The following is a 12500-nucleotide window of genomic DNA, read 5'->3' as shown; positions in this document are numbered from 1 at the left end:
TCCAAATACTTGGACTGTGCTAAAGCAGGACATCCTGCAAGAACATGCGCAAGAGTTTCTGCAGCGCCTCCGCACAACCTACACGTGATCTCTCCTTGTGAAGTTCCTGTTTTGATCTTTGTATACACTCTAGTAGGGGTGAGCTGTTCGTAAAGCTCCAGTACCCCGGTAATCGTGTGGGTGGGTGCTGAGGGCCACTCCCGTAGCCAAGCAAAACACTCATCCATGCTCAGATCTTTGTCGTGCCACCGTGCACACAGAAAGCGACCATGCCACTGCTCGCTCTCAATCTCTTCCTGTAACTTCTCCGTCACAGTCCTCCTCAAATAACCCTTAACTTTCTTCCCTAGAATTTCTGTATCCGGAGCTTGGCGCGGGCTGCATGACGGTTTCGGATAGTTCAAAGTCAAACCCGTGTCCAGCTCCTCCGCGTACTTGCATGCCTCCTTAACCAACGAAGTGAATCCCTTCTCACTCGCCCTCTCTTCAAACTTCTGAACTAACCTCATGGTAGGATCTGTATTCTCATACAGCTTAAGTGCAGATTTGATTTTTGTTAGCTTGTATTCTTGCTCAATTGCGCGTAGGCCACGCCCACCCTTGTCCCTGGGTAGATACAACATAGCCGTCGAACTTAGCGGATGCTTCCCTCCGTTCTCACATATTATCTTTCTCGCCTCTCTGTCGATCACTCTAAGCTCTGTAATAGGCCAATGCTGAGTCCACATCAAATAGGAGAGGACTGGAAGAGCAAACTGGTTACTTGCAGTCACACGGTTGGAATCAGACAGGGGGCTACTCCAAATTAATGACAACCTTTGCAGGTACACCTTTGCCGCACATTCCAATGCCAGCTTCTCATCCTGCATCACAGTCTCTCTCACCCCTAGAAACTTGTAAGTAGAACTCGCGTCCAAGCTTTCCACGACCCCCTCGTGACCTAACCTCACACCTGCTGCATCATGCACTTGAGCCCCTTTCCTCACATGAATCACATTGCACTTCTTAGGATTCCATGTTAGTCCAATGTCCTCCATGGCGGCACTGGTAGATTTTAAAACTCTTATTATTATTATTATTATTATTATTATTATTATTATTATTATTATTATTATTATTATTATTATTATTATTGATTACCTTGCTCAGGTTTCCACAGAGTGCAGCATAAATTGCCTTCTCATACATGCTGTAGTTACTCTAACAAAATTAAGCAAAACAAGTTAGAAATTCACAGCAGAAATTGCTTTTCATAAGCCAAGCCAAGGCTGGGCATCATATTTGTCTACTGGTCAATAATGACAAAGATATTTTACAGAAGAACTGAAGAGGCACTTTTCCTCAATAATCTACTGTACATGTACATGCAGGTTAATTTAGAGAAATAAAAAAGAATGCAAATAATGAGCTTCAACTGTATTTAATTGGAGACACCGCACAGAAATCAAATCAAATCAAATGAACTCATATGAAATTGTAGGTTGGTTTTTGAGGGGAGGGGAAAACCAGAGTACCCAGAGAAAAACCTCTCAGGGCAGAGTAGACAACCCAGCCACCAAATTGGTGGAAAGGCCAGTGCTCTCACCACTGCACCATCTCTGCTCCATATTCATTTAACATCAATTCAATTCAATACATGATTACATGTATCTGAACTGTGAGTTGTGAAAATACGAAATAATAGATGAAGTAAAACCCAATTGCACTTTGTAACTACATGTATACATGAAATCTACCTTTTCACATAGTCCCCAACAACATTTTTTCCACAGATCTCTATTTTCATTGCCCTCAGTTGCAGCAAGAGTTGTGTTGTTTGACCCTGAAAAAGATTCAAACAAAATAATTATCAACGGTACACATGTACACTAAAAGCTTATGTGAACAAGAAGACTATTTTAGGGTTCCGAGCAAAACTGTCATACATGCAGGCTACGTTTCTTCACACTTGTGCAACTAATCTGAACCTAATTGGGGTAAAATTATAGCACTTTATTGTAATAAGCAAGAATTTGACACTATAGAGATCTCACAAAAATTTTGCACTTTTCAAGTAGCAACTATGATTTAGAGCTGCGACTTTCATGTTTTATCTACATCTACACTTTATTAAGTCCGTAAAAATCGTGCGATATCACACTAACAGTAAAAATGGACCAAAACTAATACAATGCAATATTAAAAACTATAAAAATCTGAGTAAAACTGGTGCAATGAAAAAATTAAAAACTGTTCACTAACTCAGATTTAAAACTATCAACAGACATTGTATTCACAATGGGCGTTAGAGCTGAACCAAGACAAGACTGATGTTCTTCTCATTTACTCAAAGTTTCGCAGTGAGCCCACATTAAGCTATTTACAATTTGGTGCCTTGGTGTCATCTTTGACAAGCATAAAACTTTCAATTAGCAAATTAATCAAGTTTGTAGTCATTTAAGGAATTTGTTCAGAATTTGCAGGTATCTTCAAGAGGATTCTGCTTCTGAGGTCGTGGATGCTTTCATAACTTTGGACTGCCTGAGTATTAAGTTAAGAAGCTTCAACAACTTCAGAATACTGCTGCTCGTTTTGTCACTGGCGTTAGTGAATATGAACACGTTACTCCTTCATTAGCTCAACTTCACTGGTTTCCTGTTTCTTATCAAATTGCATTTAAGCACCTTCTTCTAGTCTACAAAGCTCTTAATGGTCTCTGTCCTCAATACTTGGCCGAACTTCTACTATACCGGAAACCTACAAGGATTTTACATTCAAACTCTCTTGATTTACTGATGCAATCAACACCTAGAACCAAAACCTATGGTGACTGGGCTTTTACTGTATATGCTCCAAAGATTTGGAATACTATACAATGTCCGTTTCATTATTTAAAAAGAAACTTCAGACCTTTCTTTTTTCTAAATTTATTAAGAGTAACTCTTTGGTGTACTAGTTTTTTAAAAATTAATCAAACAATGTACTCATTTCTTTATTTATTTTATTCATTATTATCTTATTTACTTTAATTTATTTTTCTTGTTATCTTAGAATACATTATTGTGAAGCCCCTTGAGAAATTACAATCATTATTGAGAAGCGTTCGAAACTAGATTAACTAGAAAAATTGTTATTTAGCAAAAGCTACTGACTGTTGTAGAAAACTTGAACCTAAATGTTTGTCCAGGCTATAATTTTTAAGTAAAGTGATGTGAAATTGCTCAATCTTGCAAAGAAATTTAAGCAAATTGGACCGATACAGTCATCACCTTGCACTCAGTGTTGGACTCCAAATGCAGTTTCACGTCATTTACATGTAAATGATTATTGTTACAACTCCTACTATCCAACTTCTTTTCTCCTTAAAATATGTTTTCTGTGTACCTATTACGAGTAAATGAAACCATTAAAAATGACGGGGGGTCACCATGCTCGTTTCTTTGCAACACGATGATAAATGGATGGCAAAGGAGCTTCAAAATGATCATTAATTTTTTCGAAAAAGGAATGAGGCGAGTTCCAAAACAACACCTTCTTAACCGAGAAGAGTTATCATGATTACACTTAAAAGTTCTTGAACAGTAAAAGTGGTCTTTGTTGCCTCTCTTCAGATGGCCGGTGTGAAACGACGCCATCTCCCAAGTCGCAATGTTATGCGCAGTATTAGATACACAGTGCAAAACAAGGGAATCACCTTAAATATATTTTCTTTAATAAACATTGTTAAAGTGCCACTACGATGAAAATTTTGCATGTCCTTTTTTTCTTTAGATTTTGAAAATAGATGTACTAGATAGGTATCATGCCAATTTTTGTCTCAAAATTCCCACGGAAAGTATGATTATTGTAACGTAGTTTTTCGGTTTTCGCTTTCCGCCATTACTCGAACGGCAAATGCCCGTGAGCGAGGAAAAGGATTGGGTCTAGCTGGATTGCCTGGGGTCTGACGTCATAGGCGCAACGCTCAAAATAAAGGCGGCTAATTTCCCATGCCGTCTATGAGATGTGAGAGATCATCGAGTTGCTTTTAGCTGATATTATATACATTACTCCCTGATCGACTTGTTCGCTTTGTCAAACGCCCACGAAGCGATGCGCGTATGACGTCACGAGCAAAGTCTTGCGTGAAGACCGCTGACAAAATAATCGAGGCTTCTCCAATGCCGTCCGAGTAATGGCGGACAGATTTTTAGCGGTTTTGGGGTGGCCTATTTCCCGACTTATCTCGCTTCTATCGTTCCAAATTTAAATGCATTGTATTATTTTGAACATATTGACTTAATTGACGTTGAAAAAATTCGAAAAGCAAACCAAAAATTTTCGTCGTAGTGGCACTTAAAGAAGAAAATTTATCGAACGTTGTTCAAATCAACGGCCCTTATAAACAGCTTCAAACCGACACACTGAAAGACGTTACAGGCGTCGCATTTTATTCCATAAAGGACCAGGGAAGCTAGATACGAAGGACTGTTCTACAGTGTGTCTTACATACAGTTGTACCAGTGAGGGTAGGCTTTGCAAAGGACTAGAGAAAGGAAAGCAGCAGTTGCTCAAAGATCGATCCCATTGACACTCGTAAACCAGGTGTGCAGTACATGTATCTTAACTCAGCAAGTAACAATTAAAACAAGGGATTTAGTGATCTACTTAACTTTTGTTTACAGAAATAAGAAAGCCCACTCAAGCCCACTCAATTGATCACATGTAGTTATGAATTTTCTCATGATTGGTCTTAACGTCATGTCCTTTGTTGAAATTGTTGTTATAAATCTTCTTAGAATCTGTGTTCGAAGCCTACATTTTTAGTCGCAAATGACCAATTTGAAATCTCCCAGAATGCATGTAGAAATGATCCATCTCAAACAAACTAGATTTGACGATTTTTCAGGTAGACAATGTTGCCGCCTTAGGCAGGAGGTTGTGCTCTCGTCGCAATCGCTTTGGCCCTGTTATCATCAATAAAAATGTTACTTCTTTGACCACAACCACACCTGTAGTTTATTAAATATTTCAGCATTACATATTCAATATGGAGTCCAGGCATTTGCTACATTTAAGCGTCCAGAATACACTAGTTTGCATCTTCAATTTTCCCTGGGGAGCATGTGTCCGAAAATCCTTAGAAAAGTGCGCCGTTCGCAGTCCTGATGGGCGCTATCGTGCCCATACCGCCTCTGTCATACTATATCTCGCGGCCCCTCAATCAAAAAATCCTCCGTCCTCCCCTGGTATCTACCCATTTTTTCCTCACCTAGTTGCACATCCTGTCCGTCTTTATTAGCAAAGATTGATTATCTCCACTATTTTATGGGAAGTATAATAATAAAAGCCACACGATTTCTTTTAGATTTCCCAATCAGCCCTTTTTATTTCTCCATTTGTTTTTAGAAATATTAGTTTACAGTGCAAGACTTAAGTAATGTACAAGGGCCGATTTACACGGTACGATTTTGTCGCATGCGACAACGGCTCACGACAGGCCCACGACATGATTTACGATTGTTGTGTACGTCAGAAAAAATGTCGTAGCATTTTAAAACATGTTTTACAACGCTGCGACAATCGTAAGTCACGTCGTAGGCCTGTCGTGAGCTTGTCGCATGGGACAAAATCGTATCGTGTAAATCGGCCCTAATAATACTATTGATGATGATAAATGTCTGCTTGTACCTTCATTTACATTTGGATCATGCCACAGCTTCCATCCTTCAAGAGTGGCAGCCCTCCAAAATTGTTTTGACCTCTCACATAACCCTTGAGCCTGGAAACCAAAGAAAAAACCACTTATTGTAGCTTGCTATAATAATGACAATAATAAATTAAAATTTTGCTTCCCAAGGGGAATTTACCATACCTCTTCTAGTTTCCCTGCTCTTATAAAGGTAAACATATGCCGCAATAACCTGGCTTCATCTTCCTGCAGTTGAGAGCGATCATTAAGTAACAGTATATCATTTCACTCGTAAAATGAAGTTTTTAAAAAAAGCAACAAAAATCATAGATGAAAATACACGTTTTTAGTGTATATATTTGCAATAATTTCTTTGTATCAAAAATAATTAATACTACAGACTGCATTTATAAATGGCAGCAACTAAAATTATTATTATTCTTTTTCTTATGTCCTAGTCAGACCAACTAGCAACATTCTACAGTAACATTCTTATATATTTTGTCTGTGCTAACAAAGCTAGTGGGCCTAATTAGCAAAAGGACAAAATACTAATTATTATTTTTCTGGTTGCCATTTGCATGCACGAATTTGGTTTATGGAGGAATCTTATGAAGTTCCATTAGGAATACTAGAATTTATTAAATTCTCAGCCTCGGTTAATGCATTTCTCGTGCTGTGATTGGTTTACTATCGATTATCACCTCATATACCTTAGTTTGACCTTATATGGCAAATGATTGAGCTAAGTGTTGCTACATGTAAGCTAAAATAAAGCAAAAAAAACGTTTTTCTGGAAAGTCTGGATCAATTCCATTATTAAGAAGTACGTGAAAAGGTAAGAAATGTTTTTGTGACGAGTCTGCGTCCGTCTGAATACCAGGTATTACAGAACATCGCATCTTCATCAAGTTTGTTTTCTTTTTCATTTTGCTCGGATTTTCTCGCTCCTTTCGCTTATATTTCGTACTTCCAAACTTTTGGAGTTTAAGGATTTTAATAAAACAATAATATTATTCCATTTGCACTTTTTGGATATGAGACTGGTTATAGCCAACTTGGTGCTATGCGCCTCGTTGGCTATTTACCATCTCATATATATCCAACGCGCGCTCATGGAATAATAATTTTTAAATATCTCTGAAAAATCAAGGGAGGGTTCCGCCATATTATATTGTAAAAGAGATAAAAATACAATGTAGGTTACGCTTTTTTTTCCGAAATACACTATTCATTCCCATCTTCTTCTAAACTTATATTTGCAAGAGTTAAGGTACATGTAGTATATTAACAAGGAATGATGTTATTTCCAGGTACAATGTGAATAAGGATAAGATAAGTGCAATAGTCACATGTCATTGCTCCTACATGTAAAAAAACACTAAAGTCTATCTTCTACCTTCTACATGTAATTGAGTTTCATAGGGACCATGAATCATGTAAACAAAATACATATGAAAAATACTATTAAACCCTCATAACTATTATCAAGTGTTAAAGCTATTGTTCTATGGTCTCCTACTGAAGACAAATGTTGACTTCATAGCAAAACTTGTCTAAATTTTGTAAAGTCCTGTTCTGTCTCCCAGGGGCATCAGGATCCTATATTTCAGTTAAAAAGCAAACTCAGTTAATATTCCAAAAACCACATCCCCTTCAGTTACAACACTGTAGCTGAATATATATATTTATGCTGTGATTCAACTTTTTGCTTGTTCAAAATTTTTTAACCAGTTCAATTTTTCCTATTTTTCAGATTATGATACTGAATAGAAAATGGTTTGAGCCAATCACCACTCGCTATCCTCACAACAAATCGCATTACTTTTCCCACTACCAATCATAACACAGAACAGAGCATCACTTCAACCATCACTTGACTCTGAAGATGACTTCCACTCAGGTTGTCAAAACATCAGTCACTGCCAATAGTTCTATTACAGGACTACTTTCACCCACACTATCAAATTCTGTCAAGGTACATGTATGATAATGAATATCAGACAAAGAAAAATCAAATTCAACAGGTTTGAAAAAAATTGAACTAAGAAAAACTTTGAACACAACATACAATGTATGAGGATGTTGCTTACCATCTCTGTAACCAAAGGTCTTCTTCTTCCCATATTTCCTCCTCCTTGTTGGAGAGAGTGAAGAGTGTTTTCCCTGATAAAAGAACAGCAGGCTTGTTGATACATGATAACAAACGAATAATACAAATTAATAACAACTTGTGTTGTACATTTACATTTAGTGGCTTATGCTGAATAGCAATATGGACATTTTGATTTGTGACTGACAGCAACCAAACAGAATAACAAACAATGCACATGTACAATGATTATTATGGTCAAAATGACCAATTAATAAACAATTATAGGATGAGGTTGAGCATGCTATCATGAATTATCAAAACCAAGGTCTGTGTTATCTGCCTCAGCCTTCGGTTTCGGCAGATAACACAGACACGAGGTTTTGATAATTCATGATATCATGCGAAAACCGAATTCAATAATTGTTTTATTATACATTGTTCACATAATTCATCCTCAGAAACAGAAACGAAGCGTTCAGCCATTTTGTTTCTGAGGAGAACACTCCAAAGGGCTTAGTAACCAGGCAGACGTTGAACTTGACATGATAAATGTAATATCTGCAGCAGATATTACATTTATCATGTCAATTTCACAAGCTATTGTGAATTGATTAAATGCTCTCGACCAATCAGATTTTTCATAGTGAGTCTGATGTATAATAATATAAAAACTCTGGATTTCTGCATAATGTAGAAGAGCGAAAAAAAGAAAGCAAACTTAAACAAACATTTATTTCTAAGGAAACCATCAAATGTTCCCTAACACTACATTACTAACTTTCACTATTTCTTTTAATTATACTGAGGTACAATGCATGAAGTTAAACTTTACTGTATATTCATACCAGCAGACTGATTTGGAGAAATACTCTACTGTGTCAGCCTCCAAAAAGATTTCTAACCAATCTTCTGCATTCTTTTCCAGCCAATCAATAACAATCTGGTGAACAAACATTGCATTTATTAATGGTCACACTCACCCAGTAATGTTATGAATGGTTTAATTCTTTGTACTCAAGGCATCTTAAAATTAACAAAGTTCTCTTGAGACCTTCAAAAATACCAGTTGATTTACATTTAGATATTGCAGAAATTCATACATGTATCTGCCACCTGATTTTTTTTCCCAGTTTACTGTTTACTATACAAGGGACAGGTGCAAAAAATCAGACTACATTTGTATTTCTGGTCACTTGCCTATTCTAACAGCAAAAATTCTCAGACAGGTCAGAGATTTGGCCAATGAAGCAGTACATCAGCACAGTTACAGAAGACAGCTGCTCACCATCACTTGCCACAGCCCCAGGGAAAGGAATCAAAAGAGACATATACATTTACATCTACATCTTCATGTTCCAGCACTTGGCAAAGTCCCTTTTTGACTTATAGCTGTCTCTGCTTAGGTGGCCTCATACACCACCAGACATCACGCCAAGCTGGCCACTTCTGCTGGAGAGAACAGTTTAGCCACAACACTGGCCACTCCATTCCCTACTCTTCTCGAACAGTGTGTGCGTTCTTTAACGTCCCACAGGGAACTTATCAACAATGAAGCATTTTTATGAGACAGGGCCAACGGCTTTTCGTATCACCCAACTAGTGGACTAATGCAAATCCTGCATTTTAATTGGTTACGCTACTAGATGACTATTAGTAATAGTTCTCGAGTAGCGAAAAGCGTGACGCTTTTCTATATTTTAATATTTCTTCAACTTGCATTTGCTAACTTTATTATCGCCTTTTCTGTCCGACTAGTTGGGTGATACTAAAACAATTAGACCCTTTGCACTAAAGGGCCAAGGGTCAATAGCCCATTCGCCTTCACGTTGTGGGCTTTTGACCCGTAGCCCGCAAGGGCTACAGGTCTAATTGTTAAATAGTCCAGATCCAAGAAGACTTGAAAGTCTAACCATTTGCAGATGAAATTACAAAGGCAGCACTATCTCCTCACTTAATTTAAGATCCTGATTGTTGATCCAGTTGGGGTTCAAACATTCCCGCAAGACAGCCTGATGCTCAACCAACAGAGCCACCAGTGCACAGTCCACTGGTGCACAAGAAATTAGTAGCACTGAGTCCCACTGAGGAATTTCTGATATGTGTAATTTAGTAAAGATCTTGTTGCCATGTTCCACCACACAACAATGAATAACACGCAGCTGCCCACTGTCTGCTAGTCTATGTGCTTACACCAAGGCAAACAATAACTCCTGTGGACAAGGCTGCAGCCAGCTGGGTTACACAAAATATTTAAGAATTATTCCATAAGCCGCATAGGATACGAGTTGGCTATTACCAATCTCACATCCAACAAGGGCGAATGGAATAACTGTTTCATTAAATTCTCAACCTTCAGTTTTGAAGAAACAACTGAAAAGTGATGTGACTTCCGGGGGCCAAAAATTTTATGCTGTGCGACATTTGCAGCATTCATTTCCATATAAGGTCAAACACAGGTATAATGGCTGGTAACAGAGATCCACTGAACCAATGAACCAATGAGGAAGCTAGAATTGCATTATCCCAGGCTGAGAATTTAATAATGACTGTTATGCAAACAGCATACCTGGCTTTGCCTCGTAGAGGCTTCCATTTCATAAAGCTTCTCTACAATTGTCTTTTCACTCCAATGCCTTCCCTAAAAAACAGTGTGCATCCATGAAAGTAAACTTTTTAAAATTTTTCTCCCCTCCTACATGGCTACAAGCCCACGCTATTTCGCTTACAACATCATCATGTCTAAGACACTAAATTATTGCATGTTGCACTAATTAGTCAGTTAATCGGTGGGGACATCTCTCTAATAAGAGCGAAAGATCTATTGCAAGTACAACAATAACAACAATTCTTGACTTTCTGTAAGACCCTTTCTCCCAGTAAACATGACCTGGAATTTAATGGTCATATGATCCAGGATTGTGAAATAGTCAAGCATGCTTTTAACATCCTTTACATTGATTAAACAGTAGTTTGCACTTACCACAAAATCTGGAAGCACAACTTCCTCATCAAAGGTTCCATTCTGAAGACGATCACTGCACAGACAAAGATAGTAAATGCCAACTTAGGGATGACTACATGTATTTGTTACAGGTTAAATTGGATTTCAGGTCAATTTGCTTCAACCTACTGTAAGTCAATTTGTTTTAACTTACGTTGAAATTGAAAGAAGTAAAGATCACTGAAAATCCAACAGCTATTAGAAAGTATGTGTATATTTGTAAGTAGTTAATTGGTCCTGGAAGTGAGTGGATGAATAAATCTTTCATAAGTTGCTTAATAATATGGCAGTGGTTGTTAAGTCTAGGAATTGATTTTAATGGTTACCATTCACGTTGGGGTTAGGCATACTGTGCATGATAATCAATTCTACTTTTCTATCTCAGAGCTTTTTAGAAGGACAATGTTCATGTATTGATGATTTCTCATTTTCTTATGACTTAGAACTTCTTGCTTATACAAGAACTGCTAGCCAAGAAGAGGTCAGCCCACCAGGCCCATCTAGCACAGCCGTCTTGTCCTGAGAAAAAAAGCCAGCTTCCATCAGGCCTGTAGCGTCCTTCAGTGCAGGATCTGGGAGATCCAGAACGACTGGTGGGAGCACCTGGCCCAGCAGACTCAGCTGTTGGCAGACTATGGCGACTACGGAGGGTTCTACAACGCTTTGAAAACTGTGTATGGCCCCACCCACCAACTCCCGAGTCCCTTGCACATCTCCGATGGTCAGGAGTTCCTCACAGACAAGGCCTCCATCTTCACCGGCTGGTCCGAACACTTTCAAACACTCTTCAGTGCAAACCGCACTGTCCAAGACTCGGAAATTCTCCACATTCGTTGAACGCAAACACAAACGCGTTCAAAGTCAAACGCAAACTAGTTGAAGACTAGTGGTTCGCTTAACTCAGAGAGGTACTGTACTCTGAACGTCTGACAGCTTTGTAACACAAAAGTTCACTGAAGTTAAGCCCTATCCGACAGGATTAGTATCTGGATGGGTGACCTAAAAAATATACCTCGACCTTTGTAACAGAAGCATAGGACCAACAATTCTATTTTAACGCTCAAAGCAAGGTACAGATTTTGTTAGCTTGCTTTATGCAAAACTAATATTGATGCAAAAGTAAATAAATATTGATACACATAGGAAGAGCAGAAGGAAGTTTTCGGGATGGTCGATTGAGAATAAAATATTTTGCCACCAGCAACAAAATTTACGACATGAAAACAATAATTTTGAACTGTGAATATAAAAAGTTACCATTAGCAAAAAACAATTTGGGAGATTTTTGCTATGTTCAATTTTGTTATTGTACTTTTGGCTGCACAAGTAAATCACAAAATCAAACATTGAATTCAGGCATTGAATTCAGCGGGCACCATGATCAAGTTACCACGGCGTGTGTACTCGGGAAACAGTGAAGCATCTGTGTCAAATCACAGCAAGATATCGCGTTTTTGTTTCTGCTAGTTTTCTTTTTCTTTCAAGTGTTATAAAGCTTGACAAGAAATGAGTGAATTCAACACAAAGATCACAATCGCCCAACTCTTGAGGTTGACCATTGTTTCTGCAAAGTCAAAACTTTACTCTCCAAGACGAGGTTATTTATCACCAGATAATTCCATCATTTTTGGAAATAGCAGGTAATTTTGTGCTGATTTTGGGGCTCATTTTGTTGAAACTAAAGCACGCTTTCAGCAGACCTGTTTATTTTCGTGCTTTATGCACGCGCTGCTTACAGTGCACTATCACAAAAA

At 38.1% G+C, this 12500-nt stretch overlaps 1 protein-coding gene across 1 annotated transcript in view; it reads right to left on the bottom strand.

Annotated features, from left to right (window-relative positions):
- The window catches only part of LOC138043352 (nuclear pore complex protein Nup107-like), a 66094-nt gene that overhangs the window by 26739 nt on the left and 26855 nt on the right, over window positions 1–12500 (bottom strand). The window contains exons 13-21 of the mRNA XM_068889585.1: window positions 10726–10780; window positions 10312–10383; window positions 8591–8685; window positions 7744–7816; window positions 7190–7252; window positions 5834–5896; window positions 5650–5740; window positions 1737–1822; window positions 1141–1200 (exon numbers count right to left, since the gene is read on the bottom strand). Of these exons, the coding sequence (XP_068745686.1) occupies window positions 1141–1200; window positions 1737–1822; window positions 5650–5740; window positions 5834–5896; window positions 7190–7252; window positions 7744–7816; window positions 8591–8685; window positions 10312–10383; window positions 10726–10780 (658 nt within the window). The remainder of the gene's footprint in view (window positions 1–1140; window positions 1201–1736; window positions 1823–5649; window positions 5741–5833; window positions 5897–7189; window positions 7253–7743; window positions 7817–8590; window positions 8686–10311; window positions 10384–10725; window positions 10781–12500) is intronic.

This window comes from Montipora capricornis, chromosome 3 (assembly GCF_036669925.1).
Source record: "Montipora capricornis isolate CH-2021 chromosome 3, ASM3666992v2, whole genome shotgun sequence".
Taxonomy (NCBI): Eukaryota; Metazoa; Cnidaria; class Anthozoa; order Scleractinia; family Acroporidae; genus Montipora; species Montipora capricornis.
The sequence above is the reverse complement of the archived record's forward strand: the minus strand, read 5'-3'. Positions and strand labels throughout refer to the sequence as shown.